At 43.9% G+C, this 21,191-nt stretch overlaps 1 protein-coding gene across 4 annotated transcripts in view; it reads left to right on the plus strand.

Annotated features, from left to right (window-relative positions):
• The window catches only part of STAT3 (signal transducer and activator of transcription 3), a 67,171-nt gene that overhangs the window by 34,684 nt on the left and 11,296 nt on the right, over positions 1-21,191 (plus strand). For all 4 annotated transcript variants that reach the window (XM_026512803.4, XM_026512804.4, XM_026512805.4 and 1 more), the window contains 13 exons: positions 4,059-4,209; positions 5,359-5,503; positions 6,287-6,385; positions 12,507-12,602; positions 12,787-12,868; positions 13,070-13,164; positions 13,337-13,488; positions 15,470-15,628; positions 15,738-15,830; positions 16,668-16,727; positions 20,260-20,289; positions 20,389-20,482; positions 20,593-20,640. In XM_026512803.4, coding sequence (XP_026368588.2) covers positions 4,059-4,209; positions 5,359-5,503; positions 6,287-6,385; positions 12,507-12,602; positions 12,787-12,868; positions 13,070-13,164; positions 13,337-13,488; positions 15,470-15,628; positions 15,738-15,830; positions 16,668-16,727; positions 20,260-20,289; positions 20,389-20,482; positions 20,593-20,640 — 1,304 coding nt within the window. Of the gene's footprint in view, positions 1-4,058; positions 4,210-5,358; positions 5,504-6,286; positions 6,386-12,506; positions 12,603-12,786; positions 12,869-13,069; positions 13,165-13,336; positions 13,489-15,469; positions 15,629-15,737; positions 15,831-16,667; positions 16,728-20,259; positions 20,290-20,388; positions 20,483-20,592; positions 20,641-21,191 lie in introns of those variants that run through there.

The raw sequence follows: 21,191 nt of genomic DNA on the forward strand, positions 1-21,191 counted from the left end.
CTAAACTACAACAGTGAAAAACCCCTCTGAGTTATGGACTAGAAATGAATTAGACAGTTTTCAACAACGTGTAATTTTTTTAATGGTTTGAAAATGCATATATTCGTGTTTGACCCCAATGTTCATCCCTAGGTGAGCAGGTGTAGTGGGATGTTATTTTATGGTTCTTTTTTTTTTTTTTAAAGATTTTATTTATTTATTTGACAGAGAGAGAGACAGCCAGTGAGAGAGGGAACGCAAGCAGGGGGAGTGGGAGAGGAAGAAGCAGGCTCATAGCGGAGGAGCCTGATGTGGGGCTCGATCCCAGAACACCGGGATCATGCCCTGAGCCAAAGGCAGACGCTTAACCGACTGAGCCACCCAGGCACCCCTATTTTATGGTTCTAGCATGGAACTTCAGGGAGTAGATTGTAATGGCTCTACATTTGTATCCAAGATAAGCAATTAAATAATTAGTCTATTTTTAAAATTAATTTATAACACTAGACTTTACTATGGAAAGTAGGTGTCTAGGAGCGCCTGGCCGGCTCAGTTGGTGGAGCACGTGACTCTTGATCTTGGAGTTGTGAGTTTGAGCCCCACGTTGCGGGTAGAGAGTGTACTTAAAAATAAAAAAGTGGGTATCTATTTCTTTAATTCCTTTATTAGGAGAACCGTAGCTTTTTGGTTACATAAGAGAGGCAGTGTCTGAAAAAAACAGAAAACAAGTTACACACGTAATATTAAATTTTCTAGTAGCCACATTAGAAGAAGTAAAAAGAATTGAAATTCAGGGGCGCCTGGGTGGCGCAGTCGTTAAGCGTCCGCCTTCGGCTCAGGGCGTGATCCTGGCGTTCCCGCATCGAGCCCCACATCAGGCTCCTCTGCTAGGAACCTGCTTCTTCCTCTCCCACTCCCCCTGCTTGTGTCCCTCTCTCGCTGGCTGTCTCTCTCTGTCAAATAAATAAATAAATAAATATTAAAAAAAAAAAAGAATTGAAACTCAATATGTCTAAGATATCATCATTTCAATGTTAATGAGATATTTTACATTCTTTGTGTGTGTGTGTGTGCGCGCGCACGCACGCTAAGTCTTCAAAATCCAGTGTATACTTCACACTTCCGGCATGTCTCAGTTTGAACCAGCCATATTTCAAGCGCTTGGTAGTCACATGTGGCTAGTGACTACCATGTTGAATTATGTAGGTCTAGAGTTTGGGCACATTTGTACACAATAGCATCTATATATATTGACATGTTATATAGATTTCTATGCAAATCACATCCTAAGAAACGTAAGGCGGATCTTCATACTTCTAGCCTTGAGGCAGATTTTAACTTGGCCCTAATGTGCATATTGTAAGAGTTCTAGTGGCCTTTGATTTTTTAAAAGATTTTATTTATTTATATGTCAGAGAGAGAGAGAGAGCACAAGCAGAGGGAGCAGCAGGCAGAGGGAGAGGAAGAAGCAGGCTCCCCGCTGAGCAAGGAGCCTGATGCAGGACTGGATCCGAGGAGCCTGGGATCATGACCCAAGCTGAAGGCAGACGCCCAACCAGCTGAGCCACCCAGGCGTCCCAGCCTCTGGTTTCTTCTTGAGGGTAATCCACACCATGATTATAATGCCTCGGCTACTGCTTTCATTCTGGCCAGTGTTTAGTATACACGCACCACTGCCCAAGCAGCATCTGTCCTGGGACAGGCTGGCCTTGGGGGTAGTGAGGACAGGGGCAACAGCAAAGGTGTGGTAGCTGAAAATGTTTGGGAGGTGCCTAAGAGGAAGGAAGGCACTGTTTTAAAAAAATCCCAAGCACCACCTCTAATGTTGTTGGAAGGTTTAGTTTATTTATGGAAACATGGGTCTGATGGGGCCAAATACCTCATTCTGACATTCTCATTTCTGTGCTTTATTAAACTTTTTCTTTTTTAAAAAAAGATTTTATTTATTTGAGAGAGAGAGAGAGAGGGTGTACATGAGCCCGGGGAGGGGCAGAGGGAGAAGCGGACTCCCTGCTGAGCAGGGAGCCCCATGTGGGACTCTGTCCCAGGACCCCGAGATCATGACCTGAGGCGAAGGCAGGCGCTTAAACGACTGAGCCAACTAGGCGCCCAACTTTATTGAACTTTCTCACCAGTGCAATTTAAGCCCACAAGGAGGGAAATACCTCAGCTCTGTGCTGTAAGTGTAAAAGTGCACATTGGATTTGGAGAATTTGGTACCAAAAGAAGAATGTAAAATATCTCACTAATTTTTGTGCAGTTACATGTTGAGGTGATAACATTTTATATACACACACACACACACACATATATGTATATATATATATATATATATATATATATATTAAAGTATTTTAAACTTTATTTCATTATTATCTTTTAAAGTAAGCTCTATGCCCACTGTGGGGCTTGAACTCATGAACCCGAGATCAAGAATTTGCATGCTCTACTGACAGAGCCAGCCAGGTGCCCTATTTTTAGATACATTGAGTGAGATAAAATATATCATTAAAATTAATTTACTTGTTTCTTTTTAGTTTTTTTTTTTTAATATGGCTGCTTGAAAATTTAAGGTTCCATATGTGGCTTGCATTACATCTCTGTTGGATAGTGCTGCCTTCGATTGTTCGTGGTTCGGTGTAAAAGACGGTCGGGAGAGACGGCCTGTGCTCTCCTGGACGTGTGATGGCACCTTCACAGTGGCAGGCAGGGTATTCTGTGTGTGTCCCCGCAGAGGACGAGGGAGAACTGCAGCCCGGGGTTCTGTACGAAAACCTGATCCTGAGCCACTTGGCCACCATGACTCGTGCCGCTTTGAGAACAGAAGACCTGCTGGTTTTGTCACCAGTTTGCTCCATAATTTTTATGAAAGGAGCAGTTATGAGGGTGCTTCCTTGCACCTTCTCTGAGAAATAAATCAAGAACTCTGGATAATGTGTGCATTCAGTCTTGCATTCAGTGTTCTCACAATCCAAGAGAATCATCTCTGGATACTTTGATTGGTACATGTATTAGTTATTACTATTACTCTGTTACTCTTGGCTCTTACTCTTAGTTATTTTGACAACTTCTTAAGACTGCTTGGTCTAGGGGCGCCCGGGTGGTACAGCGGTTAAGCGTCTGCCTTCGGCTCAGGGCGTGATCCCGGCGTTGTGGGATCGAGCCCCACATCAGGCTCTTCTGCTGTGAGCCTGCTTCTTCCTCTCCCACTCCCCCTGCTTGTGTTCCCTCTCTCGCTGGCTGTCTCTATCTCTGCTGAATAAATTAAAAAAAAAATCTTAAAAAAAAAAAAAGACTGCTTGGTCTGTATTGATATTTCTGTGACCCAAGTTATTTAGAAAGAGGAAGAAAGGTGATCAGAGAAACCGGGCTGGTTTCTCATACCTGAGCGTTTCTCTGGAGGTATTGGTGAGCTTGGGGACAACTCGTATGACTGTATTTAGCTTCTCTTCTTTCTCATCCCCAACTGAGAACTTTTAAAAGCAAAATTGCTTTTTATTGAGTGGGAGAAGCCCAGGCAGGTCCTTGCTTATACTTTTAAGCTTGTATTCTTAGAATTAGCTCTGTCTTCCCTTAACAGCCACATCCCACATTTTGGTCTTACTTTAGGTTTGTTGTCTACACCTTCCAGTTCACCCTCTGAAAAAGAGGGTAGGGTGGAAAGAAAGGAGCTGACATGTGTCAAGCATCTGTTGTATGCCACGTACCATGCTGCGTTCTTTAGAAATTTCTCAGCAGCCATGAGAGGTGGGAATGATGTTCTCTGTTTTATAGATGAGGAAGTGGGAATCTGGAAGTCAAGTTATTTTTCGACTTCACATACGTGTGGTAGATAATGGGTTCTGGAACTTGGCAGATGCTCTGCCCGCATTGGCATCCCGGTGTAGGAGAAGCTGGAATGTGCTTGCAGACGCAGAGACTGTGGATGTGTCTGTATTGTTGTCAACTGGGAGAAACAGGCGGGTTCCTGTCCAAAGCATCTTTTATCCCTAATCACAGACCTGATGAGCCTGTGTGGGGTCGATGGGGTGTTTCTACGTTGTTTGCTCCTACTGAGGCTTGGCCGCTTTGGTTTACAGTTGGGACCCCTGATTGCTCCAGGATGGCCCAATGGAATCAGCTCCAGCAGCTCGACACACGGTACCTGGAGCAGCTTCATCAGCTGTACAGTGACAGCTTCCCGATGGAGCTGCGGCAGTTTCTGGCCCCTTGGATTGAGAGTCAAGATTGGTAAGTCCTTCCTGAGAAACTCCCCCAAGTGTCAGGTTTGGGTTTGAGTCAAGATATAACCTGTTCTAGCTTAACGCTGTGCTATTTCATCAAAACACTTACGGGTATAGGTGATGGGGTGAAAGAGATCAGGAGATAAAGAGGTACTCTCAGTCTCGTAAAAAGTATGTTAAACTTTATTTTCTGCGTTAGACGCATGTGCGGGCAGCTGTCTTTTGGCGCCTCGAAGCAGCCTGCTTGGTGGTAGGTGATGTGAAGGCTGATTTGGATCTCGCTTCCTCGGCGAGATCCTCTGTGGGTTCTGACACTCCAGGGATGTACTACAAATTATTTTTTTTTTAAATCTCAGTGAGAGTTCATTCATGGGTAAAGATTTGGGACAGTAATTCTGATTCCCCTTTAATTAAAGAAAGGAGACTCACTGTAAGAGAAATGGACTCGTTCATAGAGGAGATAATGGCCCAGAATTCCAAGGACTATTTCCTTTGTTTTTTCCCCTTTTTTAGAGAGAGAGCAGGGATGGGGCAGAGGGAGAGGGAGAGAAAGAATCAGAAGCAGGCTCCACGCCCAGTGTGGAACTGACACGGGGCTCGGTCTCAAAACCCTGGGATCATGACCTGAGCCGAAACCAAGAGCCGGACACTTAACTGACTGAGCCACCCAGGCTCCCCTTTTTTCTCCTTTATTTTAATGTGTTCAGATTCACCTATTAATTTTCATTTAATTTGGGCCTATGACCTAGTTTTTCTAGAATTTGGTGAGGGGCCAGAGAGGCGAGTCAGAGATGATGGAGATGGGCCATCCCAGCCTGGGTTTGCTTATTTGCTACTAACAATCTGACTGCAGAACTGACTGAGAATTTAAAAGCAAAACAGCATATTTGTCTGCATCACTTGAATATTTTGTAAGTATAGACTGTGGCAGTGGCTGATAGTGTCTGGAATAATTGTTAATAATCATTGAATCCATGATATTTCTTGTTGCTGAGCAAGGTGAATCTAAAGTGATGGGTGGGTTAAAGCATCGGGTTTGTCTTGTTTTCTTCCCTCCTTGACGGTGATTTCTGTGCGTGTGTGTGTGCACGCTTGTGCGCGTGTTCGGCTGTGTGTCGGTTTCAGAATCGTTCTGTATCCTTCTTCCTTTTCCTAGGGCATATGCGGCCAGCAAAGAATCACATGCGACTTTGGTGTTTCATAATCTCTTGGGTGAGATTGACCAGCAGTACAGCCGCTTCCTACAGGAGTCAAATGTTCTCTATCAGCACAATCTGCGAAGGATCAAGCAGTTCCTTCAGGTGTGATGAGAAACTGACCCCGCAGAGTAGGGCGTTAGCTTTCTATCCAGGAAGTATTTCTTTTCTCATTTGTCTAGGTAATGCGATCCTATCTTGGAGTTTAAGTCAAAGGAGAGATTATTAGCTCTTCCTCAAACCTCTGTATACCCACCCTTGAGCGTCATTATCTGAAATCCACTTCTTTTGTCGGTTGGAGTAATCACCTTATTGTTACATTAATCATATTACAGTAGCATGTTAATAACTGATCAAAACTAGTGGTTTCATAGGAATATGACTCTTTCTTTCTTTCTTTCTTTCTTTCTTTCTTTCTTTCTTTCTTTCTTTCTTTCTTTCTTTCTAAAGGGGAGTGGAAGGGACAGAGGGAGAGAGAGAGAATAATAAGCAGGTTCCACCCCCAGCACAGAGCCTGACTTGGGACTTGATCTCACGACCCTGAGATCATGACCTAAGCCGAAATCAAGAGTCAGACGCCCAACCGACTGAGCCACCAGACCCCCCAGAGGACTTATTTTTAAATGTTAAATGTTTGACCGTAATTGGATACTCACCTCCACTAAAGACCAGGATAACATACTGTCCAAAGACGCAAACTGATGTGTCTTCTGTCACAGAAGTGCAGCCCGTTGTGACTGCCTTTTTTCTGTTCTCCCCCTCATCTCCCGCTGGTGGCAGCCAGGCTCTGAGGCCCTCGTTTTATTGTTGCGTGCAGTAGATGTAATACTCTGGGTCCACATCTCCTTAGTCTCCTGCTACTTTTCATTCTCTCTCCCCTACTTACAGAGCAGATATCTGGAGAAGCCAATGGAGATTGCCCGAATCGTGGCCCGGTGCCTATGGGAAGAGTCCCGCCTGCTCCAGACTGCAGCCACTGCAGCCCAGGTGAGACGTGGGAAGAAACAAAGCACCACTGAAGACACGCTTTCCTTCTTGTGTCCAGAGATGTGCTTGCTCTTACACAGTCTAGGGCGTGCGCCAACGTCCATGGTAGAAGTGGATGTTTTTGTTGTTTTTTTTTTTCTTTTAAACAATACAAATGATTGGTTTTTTCCCCTTGAGTACATAATGCACTCTCCTTTAAAAAAAAATTAAAATTGACACAATAGTATAAGGAAGAAGGTTTTACAAAAATCTGAAATGTTACTCCCTCTCTTTATTATCCCTTCCCAGGAAACCAACATTAATAGTCTGGTGTATATCCTTCCATACCTTTCTCCAGACTCATAAACTACAGAAAATACACACACACACACACACACACACACACACACACACACAAACACACATCATATTTGAATGGGTTTACTTCTCTGAATCTTTCTTTTCTCATTTACTATTATATCATCTAAATCGTTCTAGGTCCATTAGAATAGAGCTAACTCATTTTATTTGCTGCATCATACTCCGTAGTGTAGATTTGCTGTACTTTATTCAGTTATTCTCTCTTCCATAGACATTTGCTTCATTCTGGGTTGTTTTTTTCCCTCCTTATAAACACTCCTGCAGTGTCTCCCTTTACAGCTTTATATATTTGTGCTTTGATTTCTCTATGATAGATTTCCAGGCATGGAAGCCCTAGGTCAAAGGGTTTATATATTTTACTTTTATAGATCTAGGTTCCTTTCCCCAGAGGCTGTAACAGTTCACATTTGCACCAGCGGGAAATGATAATGTACTGTTCTTGGTTGCCACCTCGGAGATGCTTTGGGATTGAGTCATTCGGGTTCATATGCATTTCTCTTTTGTGGTTAAGTTTGCGAATACACTCACTAGAGCTAGAGATACAGTTAGCTTAGGGAATGGAGATAACATGACACTAATTGGCCCATTGAGGAACAGTTCCACGCTGCTGGTCTCATCACTTAGATTGATATATGAAAGACCTATCACTTACACTGCCACATAATAAACGTATCTATCTAGAACATGTAATACATATATACCTAGAACATCTAATACATTATCTGTCTAGAACATCTCGAATATCTACAGCATCTAATCTATTATGTGTGTATGTGTGTACATATCCTGCTGTGTTAGGCTAGTTATGACCCTCTGCTTTAGAGGAGGTTGTGGTCTGGGAGAAATGGAAAAATCAAACAACTTCGTAATGCAATAAAATACAAATTTAAAATATATTTAAAAAAGAAGAAAACTTAGGGGCGCCTGGGTGGCACAGCGGTTAAGCGTCTGCCTTCGGCTCAGGGCATGATCCCGGCGTTCTGGGATCGAGCCCCACATCAGGCTCCTCCGCTATGAGCCTGCTTCTTCCTCTCCCACTCCCCCTGCTTGTGTTCCCTCTCTCACTGGCTGTCTCTATCTCTGTCAGATAAATAAATAAAATCTTAAAAAAAAAAAAAAAGAAGAAGAAAACTTAAATAGATCAATGACCATAGAAATATATTGAAAAAGACTTCAAAAGAGTATATACTCCCTAGCCCACCAAAAAGCCAATAGACCTGATGGTTTAAATGTTTTAACAAACTTCCGTGGAATCGATTGTTCTCTTACCATTTAAACTCTTCCAAAGTATAGAAATAAAGGAGATGTTTCCAGCTTATTTTATGAAGCTGAAATAATCCTAATATCGAAACCTTAAAAAGACAGTGTAAGTAAAGGAAATGGTTAGGAGTTTGGTATCCTGCTCAGTGTACTAAGCATGGCTTAGATTCTCAGAATGCAAGAATGGCTCAGCATTAGGAATTCTATTAATGTAATTCATTAAATTAGTAAATTAAATAAGAAAAACCATATTTTTGTTAGACACCAAAATTTAGTGTCCCTTCTGGATAAAAATAATTTCCCAACACAGTAAAGAATATTTGTCAGAGCCTTCTTAATACAATAAAGAGTATTTGCTAGAAACCAAATGGAACAGTATGCACAATGGTAAAACGCTAAATACTAAACTGTTCTCATTAAAAACTGTTACAAGAGGCACGTGGGTGGCTCAGTCAGTTAAGTGTCTGACCGTTGGTTCCTGCTCCGTTATGACTTACGGGTTGAGAGATGGAGCCAGTGTTGGGCTCCCTGCTCCACAAGGAGTCTGCTTGAAGATTCTGTCTGTCTGTCCCCGCGCTGTCTGTGTCGCTGTCTCTCACTCTAAAGTAAATACGTCTTTAAAAAAAAAAGGTTACAAGATTGAGGGTGCATCCTTCCATTGATATTTTTGTGAAGGATCCAGCCAATACAATAAGACAGAAAAAGGAATGGGGGTATACATGTTGGAAAGCTAGAGACAAAATTGTCAGTATTTATAGATAGATAGGTCTTCCTATAAGATCCAAGAGAAATAATTTAAAAAAAAACTATTGGCACCAACAAGAGTTCAGAAAGATGACTGCATTCAAGATAAATACTTTAAGACTCTTATATAGTTCTCTTATACATAGCAACAATAACCTGTTAGAAAATGTCAGAGAAGAAAAGATCTGATTCATAATAGTAAAAACACTGGTATACAATATGCATATATTATTGGTATGCATGATAAAATGTCTGGAAGGTTATATACCGACTCATCGTAGTGGTTGGTTAGAGGAGACTTTTTTTTTTCCTTTCTCTGAGGGGGTTTTATTTTCTTTACTATAATCAGAGACTTTTTCTTACCCCTCCCCACTTTAAAAAAAAATTGTGGTAAAATACACGCAACATAAAATTCACCATCTGAACCTTTTTCTTTTTTTTAAAGATTTTATTTATTTATATGAGAGAGGGTGCGAGAGAGAGAGCGAGCACAAGCAGGGGGAGCGGCAGGCAGAGTTTGCAGCAGGGAGCCCAATGCGGGGCTCAATCCTAGGACTCAGATCATGACCTGAGCCACCCAGACGCCCCCATCTGACCCATTTTTAAGTGTACAGTTCAGTCGTGTTGAGTTCAGTTACACTGTTGTGTAACCATCTCCAGAACTCTTTTCACCTCACAAAACTAAAATCTATACCCATTAAACAACAGTTCTTCGTTCCCGTCTCACTGCAGCCCCCGGCAACCACACTCTCCTTTCTGTCTCTGTGAATTTGGGACCTCATCGAAGTGGACTCATACACTGTTTGTGTTTCTGTGCCTGGCTCACTTCACTTACCATAATTCCTTACAGTTCGTCCTTGTTGTAACACGTGTCAGAATTTCCTGCCTTTCAAAAGCCGAATAATGTTCCGCTGTATTTGGACCACATTTTGCTGATGCATTCATCTGTTGAGGGACACTTGGGCGGCGTCCGCCTTTTGGTTATTGTGAATAACACTGCCATGAACATAAGTGTACAGTTTTTTCTCTTACAAGACAAAGATGTAGCAGAAGAAAGGACATCTAAGTCTAACTGAGGAAGTCGGGGAGAGTATCGCAGAGAGAGCGAGCTTGTGTCTGAGCCAAGACTTAAGGCTGATGACCGATACACCAGCCTGATGAGAGAGCGCTCCAGGCAGAGAGAAGATCGTGTTCAGACAGGAAAACATGAACACATGTATTGTTGGGAGGAGTTGTGGAAAATTCAGCATCTGGTTGGATAAGGAAAGGCCAAGGGCCATATTGTGAACACCTCTTTAGTTAGTCATGCCCAGCAGCTGGGCTTTGGAAGAGCAGTTTACCACAAGGGTCCTGGGGCCAGACTGTCTGGGTTTGAGCTTCATAGCTCTGCCCCTTGCCGTGTAACCTCGGGCAGTGGGAACGTGCCTCCCATGGGAGTGATTATACTACCTGCTTCACAGAACTTCATTAATTCGTGCCTGCAAAATGCTCAGAACAGTGCCCGACACATACATGCGAAGTAAATGCGAACTGCTCTCTGCTGCTGCTGTCACGATCACTGTCATGAGCACTGTCACCAACATCATACGTCACCACGACTGTAAGAAATGAGAAGCCGCTGAAGAACTTCAGCAGAGCACTGAGGTGCTCAGATATGGACAAGGGGGCACTAATAACACTCACTGTTTGAGACACTGGCGACGGGGAGGTTAGCAAAGAGCGCTCGCCCCTGCCTCACTGGAGTTTTCTGTTCTGGAGAACCTTTCTGTATCTGTTCATCCTGTCCCATGGGATGAAAATACTTGATATAAGCCCATTTGGGTTGAGGTTCCCAAGTTTATCACAAGAGGCAGGGGAGTAGTAGGTGCCCTATGGATGTTCCCAATTTTATAGATCCGGGGTTGGCAAACAGTGCCCGTGGCCCCAGCCCAGCCTGCTCTGTCTGTTTTGGTAAATGACATTTTGGGGAACACAGCCTCACCCTTTTATGTCCGCGTTGTCGCTGGTTGCTTTCGTGCTGCAGTGACGGGGCTGAGTGTTTCCAGCAGACACTAGATGACCCACAAAGCCAACAATAGTTACCACCGGCCTTTATAGGAAAAGTTTGCAGCCCTTGATCTAGAACCACAGATGGGATACTTGAAGCCTCAACCCAGGCCTTCCTGTTATTTTCTCTGTTTACACCATCTGGCATATTCCTAAGTGTCTTTTATGGGTCGAGCACCAGGAGGTAGGAAGACGAGGAGATGTGAGCCGTGCCCAGCAGGGCTCTCAGTCTAGTTGGGATGATAGGTGTACAAACACTCAGAGTGAGAGAAACATAGAGGAAGTTGTGAGTAATGTTGCCTACAGAAGTTGAATACGGTTTTACAGGAGAGCCGACGGGTGCACTGAGTCTGGAGGTGAAGGAGTTCAGGTCTGCTTGGGCGGGAGCGCACGCCGGGCTAAGCGGACAGCATGTAGGGAGCGTGCTGTATGTGGGGAAGGGTGGGTAGTTTGGGGTAACTGAAACACAGGGAGGGGAGGCTTCACTTGTCATGGGATTGCGTGAAGCACGGGTCTGTGCTGGGTTGAGGTGTGTACACCTGGAAGCAGCAGGAGCCAGGAGGTTTTTACAAGGGTGCTAGAGGCTGGCTTCTGTGGGTGCTAATGCACCCCACTGTTCCCCTTTAAGTGCAGTACCAATTTAGAAGTAGATGTGGCAGTTGAAAACAGTAAACCGTCAGCTGTATTGTTGGTGAAACAAGACTGGAAAACACGGTTTGGGCAGGTAACCATTGGGGATTTCTGATGCCCACCCCGTGTTCCATCTGGGGGTGCAGAGGTTGGGTTTGCAGAACGGCACATCCCCAGCCATCCATACGGAGCTTCGGAGACCAGAGACAAATACCCGCTGAACACAGAGCGAGAGGCCTTCAGAACTGCTTCTAGAAACCAGGCCCTGTCTCCTGCCCTGGGTGTGCCCCAGGAAGGCAGAGGTGGAGGAGAGAGGCACCAGCTGAAGTGCTGGGTTCTTCGAAGATCTGTGTGCGCAGAATCTTTCTCCTAATCTCACCGATCAGATGAGTCAGTCCCCCGATGAAGAGAATAAATCAGGGGTGGAGGTTGCGTTCCCTAAACTTCTCGGGGAAGTTTGTGTTCTGTGGACTTGGCTGGGGACCGTCGGAAAGGGAGAGATGGTCCCTGTGGAACTGGCGTGTTTGGGTCTATATCAGAGACCCCTGCTAGCAGCGTAGGCAACAGATTGGAAAGGAGGGAGATGAGAGGCAAAGAGATCCATAGTTGGGGCTTGAGCTGAGCCAGGAGAACCGGAGATCTGTTTGCGAGATTACAGAGCACAGAGCCAGGAGGATTTGGTGACTCAGTGTGAAGTCTGTCTTTGAGACTGAGAATTTCTAGTTTGGAAAACTGGGTCTGTGATGTCCCTCCTGGACTCTCAGTTCTGTTCCATTGGTTAATACTTCAGTCCTGTGTCAATATACACTGTCTTGATCACCGTGGCTTTTTTTTTTTTTTTTTTTTTAAGATTTATTTAGGGGCACCTGAGTGGCTCACTCGATTAGGTGTTGCTTTTGGCTCAGGTCATGATCCCAGGGTGCACCACGCTGATGACGCCCGGCCCGCTGCCTCTGTTTCCCTTCCTCTCCCAGTGGCGGCAGCACCTCAGCCAAACAGGAAGGGCGGTGGGTGGGATGGTGACTGGACATCTCCCCATGTCTCCTGCATTCACGTGTGTGTTGATTCCCTCCTGTGGCAGCAAGGGGGCCAGGCCAACCACCCCACAGCCGCTGTGGTGACGGAGAAGCAGCAGATGCTGGAGCAGCACCTCCAGGATGTTCGGAAGCGAGTACAGGTGAAGCAAGTCATGGGCAGGAAGCCTTTCCTTGGGGACGTGGCCTGTGGGTCCTGCGTGTGTCTTTTTTGAGGTTTTGGCTTCATTTTAATTCTCAGAAACTTTCTTTTCCCTCTTCCCAGGAAAATCTGGTTCACTTCTGTCTCTTTTGGCTTGGTTTGTTTTGTCTGTTGGTTTTAAACAGGATCTAGAACAGAAAATGAAAGTGGTGGAGAATCTCCAGGATGACTTTGATTTCAACTACAAAACCCTCAAGAGTCAAGGAGGCAAGTGACTATTAGAGACATTAAACTTGAGTGTAGAAAGTGAGTTTGTTGCCTGAGTTTCCGGGCTTGCGTGTGTGGCGTCTGCTCCGGCTTCGGGCTGGGGGCGGACGTGGCGCGCAGGGGCCGCTGGCGCTTACGGGAGCGCGGTCGTTCGGGATACGAGGATCCCGGCGGGTCAAGGGGGTTTTCCTTCGTCCGCAGACATGCAGGATCTGAATGGAAACAACCAGTCGGTGACCAGGCAGAAGATGCAGCAGCTGGAGCAGATGCTCACCGCGCTGGACCAGATGCGGCGCGTAAGAGCATCGGACCCCCTCCCCTGCCTGCCCCCTCCACCTGCGTGCTCGCGGCGTCTCGTGGCAGAGCTTGCCTGGTTTCGACTAAGTTCCTTCTCTGGAATTGACTAAAGAGTGTGGTTAGCGACGGTCTGAGGAAATGTGTTCTGACTTTGTTTGGGTTTCCAACCAGAGCATCGTGAGTGAGTTGGCGGGGCTGTTGTCCGCGATGGAGTATGTGCAGAAAACTCTCACGGACGAAGAGCTGGCTGACTGGAAGAGGCGGCAGCAGATTGCGTGCATCGGGGGCCCTCCCAACATCTGCCTAGATCGCCTAGAAAATTGGTAAAAGATGACAGAGGAGTGTTGCCTTTCTTTCCAGAATGCTGTGCTAAAATTATGGTCATAACTGCAGGCTCAGGAATTGGGCTTCGTCTCACAGGTGCAGACTTTGATGTACTCAGATTAAGCCTAGGGGCGCCTGGGGGGCTCGCTCAGCTAAGCATCTGCCTTCCGCCCAGGTCGTGATCTCAGGGTCCTGGGATCGAGCCCCAAGTTGGGCTCCTTCTTCGATGGGGAGTCTGCTTCTCCCTTTCCCCCTCCCCCTCCTTGTGTACAGTCTCTCTCTCTCTCTCTCTCTGTCTCTCAAAGTTTTAAGAAAAAACAAGTCTAAGAGTTAAAGTCTAAAGAGTTTTACTTTATTTGGACAATTTTCTAATAAAAATAAGTTTATATTGCTGTATTTTAAATATGTTTTATTTATTTGAGAGAGAGAGCATGTGGCGGGAAGGACAGAGGAGGAGGGAGAGGGGGAGAGAGAATCTGAAGCCGACTCCATGCTGAGTGCAGAGCCCCACGCCTGAAAGATCACAGCCTGAGCCGAAACCAAGAGTCGGACACCCAACCGACTGAGCCACCCAGGCGCTCCTGTTTTATTTAATGATTTAAGTAAAGCTTTTGGTTTAACTACATAGCACAGTCCGAAGTTTGAATTTTAGTTATTCTAATAATCTAAAGTGATACATGCTTTTTATAAGGGAAAGAAGTTCATACACAGAAAATGAATAAAGAGAAGAAAGGTCTTTTAAAAACCAATCATTCAGAGGTCCCTATAGCTAGAATTTTGATGGCCATACCTCTAGCCATCTGTTACTGTATACATGTACGTAAAGATAGTCATCTCTAGGGGCGCCTGGGTGGCTCAGTCAGTCACGCATCTGACTCTTGATTTCGCTTCAGGTCCTAATCTGCGGGTCATGAAATCAAGCCCCATGTTGAGCTGTGTCCTCAGTGCTGAGTCTGCTTGTCCCTCTCCCTCTGCCCCCCTCACCCCCAGCACATACACGCTGACTCTCTCTCTCTCAAATAAATACATTGATTAAATCTTTAAAAGAAAAAGAGATCGTCATCTCTACGTTTTCACATCAGTGGGATCATTCTTTATCTGCTCTTTTGCTTTCGTTCACGCAGCAGGTCCTTCGTGAGCACCCTCGTGTGCAAGGCCCAACAGTGCGCCTGACGCACCGGCTTACACTATGAGAAGCTTGACATGCAGGGGCGCACAGCACGTAGAGCATGACGTTGGGAATTTAGGGCAGCCCGACGTGAGAAAGCCTGTCTGTTCCTATCGCACTAACCCGGAATTTTGTTAATTCACTGAAAGCAGTTTTAAGTGCTTTTTTAAAAATACATTCTTTTTTTTTTTTTTAAGATTTTATTTATTTGAGAGAGAGAGAGAGAGGGAGACAGAGGGGGAGGGGCAGAGGAAGAGGGAGAGGCAGACTCCCTGCTGAGCAAGGAGCCTGATGCAGGACTTGATCCCAAGACCCTGGGATCATAACCTGAGCCAAAGGCAGACGCTTAACCGACTGAGCCACCCAGGCGCCCCTTCTTTGGGGGTATAAGTTTTCACACCTCTTCCTCTATGCCTAGCTCTCTCTTTGAAATGTTACATTTTAGGAAGGGACTATTTTTAGAAAACAAAATAGATACCCTCTTTCTTATTTATTTATTTTTTTGTAAGCTCTACGCCCAATGTGGGGTTTGAACTCATGACCCTGAAATCAGGAGTCACTTGCTCTACCAACAAAGCCAGCCAGGCGCCCCCCCCACACACACTTTTTCTTATTTAGTACCACTGAATTATACACTTAGAAATGATCGATTTTATGTTATGTGTATTTTACCACAATAAAAAAAAAATTCCCCTTTCTTATTTTAGGGGACTGCATGGTGGTGTTTCTATCGGTGGGATTCCCTGCCCCTTCTTCAGTTCACTGGTGTGCACTCACTTCGGTAACTGGTAGCTATCATATCTTATTGACAGGATAACCTCATTAGCAGAATCTCAACTTCAGACCCGCCAGCAAATTAAGAAACTGGAGGAGTTGCAGCAAAAAGTGTCCTACAAAGGGGATCCCATCGTACAGCACCGGCCGATGCTGGAGGAGAGGATCGTAGAGCTGTTCAGAAACTTAATGAAAAGGTAACATACAATTCTGGTTCCTTTCCCTCATCCCCTCGCCTCGGAGGCACAGGACCAAGACCGGTTCACCACGAAGTGTGTGGACTGCTGTCCGTTTCTTTGCTTTCAGTGCCTTCGTGGTTGAGCGGCAGCCCTGCATGCCTATGCATCCTGACCGGCCCTTAGTCATCAAGACTGGCGTCCAGTTCACTACCAAAGTCAGGTGGGCCCCGCACTTCCTCGTTTGGTAGATATTTTATGAGAGACGCTCTTAGGATGAGAGCAGAGTTGGTGGCCACAGGGTTGTTTCCAGGCATCACAGGCAGTAGGTGGGTATGGAATTTGTTGGCATCACGTCAACTTGCTCCTTGATTCTCCTGTCAAAAGCTAAGGAATTGTTACCTCTTTTTGAGGTTACCTGGGCCTATTCCTGTAATTTCAGGCCTATAGTCTTAGGCCGTTGTGTCTCCTCCTGCCCTACAACAGAGGCGAAATAATGCTGGATATTTTCTGTTCTTTGAGCCTACTTTTCCCTACGGATTTTAAGGGAAAGAGTAAGGCTTCGAGACATAGAAGCTAAAAGGCCGTGGAGCGGGTGGGTGGTGGGCCTTGCAAGGTGGGATGTGACTTTCACACCCAAGTCAGAACAGGTATGTTGAGGTTTGCCCTTCTGCAGTGAAATTTCCCTCTTCAGAAAGTTGGTGTTAGGTTTCAGGTTTAACAGAAGGAATACCAGCTGCCTGTAATATTTCTCATGAAACGACTTTTATTATCCTTTTGTGAATCTCTCACAACTTTGTCCAAGTTCAAGGTTCTTAGGCTTTCTTTCAGTACCTCTTGCCCCGAAGGGGTGATACTTAGCATAAGGTCAAAGCCACACTAGCAGGAAGAGGAGTTTGGGATTGTGCTTTTTTCACCTTTTAGATATGAAGGGTTGTGAATTTTATATTCCTTCAAGTAGGAGTTGCTTGGGGGAGGGAGCCTACTGACTTTTTTTTCTTTTTAACTGATATTATTTTCTTTACTCAAAGACTTTCCCCCCCCCTTTTTTTTGAAATAGATTGCTGGTCAAATTCCCTGAGTTAAATTATCAGCTTAAAATTAAAGTGTGCATTGACAAGTAAGTACTATGTATCTTAGCTCTTTTTTTCTTTTTTTCAAATGAGAGACAGAAATGAGAACTTGGACAGATATCATGTGAACACAGAGACTTTATCTCCATTTAGGGATCTTCATTTTTTGAACAGAAGTTTCCAGAAGTCTTGCAGTGCATTGTCATTTACATGCCTGAATGAAACCACAAAGCTGGTGGTACAGATATGAGTTGTGATTGCTGTTGTGTCCCCCTTTTTCTTCAATTTTTTACCTATAAATGTCATTTATGCATATCATATAAAATCCTGACTCTATGGGAAAAATTGATGCTTTGTATTGTTCCACACTTCACCACATAATGGAATACATAATTTTCAAAATTTGACTGTATTTTTCAAAAATTAAATGCACATACCCTTTGAAGAGATTTGAAAAAAGAACATTATCCTTAATTTTTGGGTGATATAAGAATCTGGAAATTATGAGAATGAACTGGAAAATAATTACTAATGAAATAAGGAACTTAAGGAAGGTGGTAGGTTTAATAAATAAATAAAATAAAAATTAATAACTTCAACCATATAATAGCATTAACCAGTCAGAAATTATAATAGAAAAAATGATTTCACAATAAGCAACAAAATTAAAAAATATATATTGTGATAAACTTAACAGAAATGTTTAAGATCTATTTGAAGAAAATGATGAAATCTTATGAGGAAGGGATATTGTAAAAAGTGATAAAATGAATCATATTCCTGGATTGCAGACTTTTATTATAAAAATGTTGATTCTTCTCAGTTAACGTGGCACCAAGCAAAACGCAAATAGAATTTCTTGAACTCTTGACTTGCTCTTCAAGTTGTAGCTTAGATGAGAAAAATAAGCAAGGATAGTTTTTTTGTTTGTTTTTTGTTTTCAGATTTTATTTATTTATTTGAGAGAGAGAGAGCATGAGCAGGGAGAGAAGCAGAGGAAGAGGGAGAAGCAGACTCCCTGCTGAGCTGGGAGCATGATGGGGGGCTCGATCCCAGGACCCCAGGATCATGACCCGAGCCAAAGGCAGATGCTTAACTGACTAGTCACCCAGGCGCCCCACAAAGATAGTTAAAAAAAAAAAAAAAAGATGTATGTATTTATCTTTAATTATGTTAAAAATTTTTAACATAAAATTTACCATCTTAATCATTTTTAAGTGTATGGTGTTACATATATTCACATCGTTGTGCAACAGATCTCCAGAACTTCTTCATCTTGCAACATGGAAACTTTACATCCATTGAACAAGTCCCCGTTTCCCTATCCTCCCAGCCCCTGGCAACCACCATTCCACTTTCGAAAAAAAAATTTCAATGAATAAAAAGAAATGGGAGCGGTGTGGGAAGATGCCCTGCCAGGTACTAAAATGTAAAGTTTCAGTTACTAAATGAGTGTGTTACTAGGGCAGGAATAAACTGATTGATCATTGAAACAAAATCTTGAGTCCAGAAATAGACTTCAAGTTTATATAAAGAATTAATATATGTTTTAAATGATATCTCAAATCAGTGAGTAAAGGATGGCTTTTTCAAGAAGTAGTTTTGGGAAAACCTGCTATTGGGGAGGATTTGAATGAGAAACTCGAGTTTTACTCTTTGCTAACCATCAGATGTATCTATATGTTTAAACTCATGTATCTTAAAAACGTAGGTGAATGTATATATAATATAATGATGGTAAAATCGCAAAATGCTGAAAACACTTTGGAAAAGAATTGGGCAGTTTCTTACGAAGTTGAACATGCACCTACCCTAGGAGCCTACCATTCCACTCCGAGGATTAACCCAAGAGAAATGAAAGTATATATCCACACAGAGGGCTGTACACAAATGCCCATTAATAGGTGAATGAATAAACTATTTGTGGCATATCTGTAAGTGTATGCTCTGTGCTGATGGCACTTACTAATTGGTGGTATATCTATAAATGGAATATCACTTACCAATAAAGAGGAATGAGCTACTGATACTTGCAACACATAAGAAATCTCAAAATAATTACGCTTAGTGAAAGAAGCCAAACCAAGAAAGAGTTGTACTTTAGTTTCCATTTATATAGAATTCTAGAAATGAAAATGAATCTCTGGTGACGGAAACCAGATCAGTGGTTGCCTGGGGACAGAAGTGGGGTGGAGTGTGGGATTCGGGAATGGATTACAAACGGGCCTGGGGAAACTATGGGGATGATGGGTATGTTCATTATCTGGTTTGTGCTGATGGTTTCACAAATATGTGTAGCCTGTATACCTATGTCAGACCTTATCCACATACATTTTCAACAGTGTACTTTATTGTTCATCAATTATAGATCAAAGCTGTAATACAAAAAAAATTTTTTTTTTCTAAAAAGGAAATCTAGAGGGGTGCCTGGGTGGCTCAGTCAGTTAAGCGTCTGCCTCTGGCTCAGGTCATGATCCCAGGGTCCTGGGATCAAGCCCCGTGTCAGGCTCCCTGCTCAGCAGGGAGTCTGCTTCTCTCTCCCTCTCCCTCTCCCTCTGCCCCTCCTCCCTGCTCGTCTTCCCTCTCTCTCTCTCTCTCTCTCTCTCTCAAATAAAAATCTTAAAAAAAATAAAAAGGAAATCTAGATTAAATGTGAGGGAGAATTTCCTGGTAACAAGGACTCTTAAGTTTTAAAATGTGATATATAGAAAGATACCTTCTGAATGGTTTAAAATTTGATCAGTTTTAATCTGTAAACCCACACAAAATGTTTGATTTAATAAGTAGTAGCTATTATTAGTACATACATAGCCATGGAGAAGCACTTTTAAAACAGTACTTAATAAAAAAATAAAAGACTGAGAAATATGACTGTATAAAAACTATATACTCAGACATGTAGAGCTGAAAGTGCACCCACTGGGGGGACTGTTTCTGGCTAATATCAAATGGGATGATCTGAGTTGCAGGTAATAATAAACCTTTACAGAGAACCCAGTGTGCCTTAAATAATAAGGAAATTTGCATCCTAGTGTAACTGGAAATGCAGAATTAGGGCAAGTTCCTGACAGTGAGATTAGTGACTCACTTATGTCACCCAGGACCCAGAATCTTCTCTCTGCCTTTGTGAGATTCCCTTCTGAGTTCCTGTATGGTTGCTTGTGGTAGTTAAGGCCCCATGCTTCCTTGCTCGTATTGAGTTGAAGCTGTGGAAAATAAATCCAGCCTGGGTTGTAGTTCCTTCCCAGTCTGAGTGAGACAGTGTAGGTCATGTCCTCACCCCCAGGACCACTGCGCTGTGGGCACGCTGTGCTCTGATGTACTTAACTATTGGGATCCCCTGGAGGTGGGGATGGGAGGGATACTTGAGCAGAACCAAGGGTCTGTTGGGAAGGGGGAGTTGATGCTGTTGGGAAGGGGTAGGTATGTGAGGGTTGGCATATGTCACATATAAAATGTAATTGCATCGTTTACAGAAATTCCCAGGAGAACAGTGGTTTTTCCAGCAGAGTAAATTACAGGTATTTTTCGAAGAAACACGGGGCCAGTTTTATTAACACCAGTTTATATTCTTAACAGAGACTCCGGGGATGTTGCAGCCCTCAGAGGGTAAGTTCAGCCTAGAGGCTTCCTTTTGATCTGTTTAATCTGACTTTGTCCTCTGGCTACCCAGTCACCTGTGTGGTTGGTTTTTCTGCTGTGATTCAGATCCCGGAAATTTAACATTCTGGGCACAAACACAAAAGTGATGAACATGGAAGAGTCCAACAACGGCAGCCTGTCTGCAGAATTCAAACACCTGGTATGAGGGGGGAGCCTGGGTCCCCATCTCCAAGGGCGTCTGGTAGAGGGAGAAAGAGGTTGGTGGTGGGGAGCCTCACGTGACACAGGTGCTCCCTGCTTTTCTTACAGACCCTGAGAGAGCAAAGATGTGGTAACGGGGGCCGAGCCAATTGTGACGTAAGTTTTATTGGGGATGAAAGCCAACTTCGGAGGGTTTTCTTTGATGGGGAGAGAGCAAGAGCCTTCTTATTGCCCAGAATTAGAGACACCAACCTGTGGTTAAGCTGTAGTCATACAGAAAAATCACCACAGGTCAGAATGACACGGTCAGAAGTCACATCTGCTCTGGAGTTCTCCGGCTTGGAGCATTTCCCTGATTGTCCCGGGAGTTGGCGGGAGTTGGCGGGAGTTGGCTCATCTTTAGGGAGGAGTGGAAAGTCCCTGGCTGACTTAACCCACACCCATTTAGTAGAAAAGAAGCTTTCCACCTTGCCTGGGGCTTTCCAGATTCCCCTTCCAGCTTCTGCCAGCTGAGGCTGCTTGGCTTCATTTTTGGTGACCTGTTTTTCTCACTGTGGTGGCATCGAAGATTGTAATAAGTTGGAGTTAAACATCTAAGAAGAAAAAGAATAAAACCTGTCCCCCCTGTTGCCCTTATTGTCTCCCTCCCTCTGATTCAGATTATTGAATGCTTAGTGTCAAGAATAAACTTAAAAAAAAAAAAGGTA

This window comes from Ursus arctos, unplaced genomic scaffold (genome assembly GCF_023065955.2).
Source record: "Ursus arctos isolate Adak ecotype North America unplaced genomic scaffold, UrsArc2.0 scaffold_24, whole genome shotgun sequence".
Lineage (NCBI taxonomy): Eukaryota > Metazoa > Chordata > Mammalia > Carnivora > Ursidae > Ursus > Ursus arctos.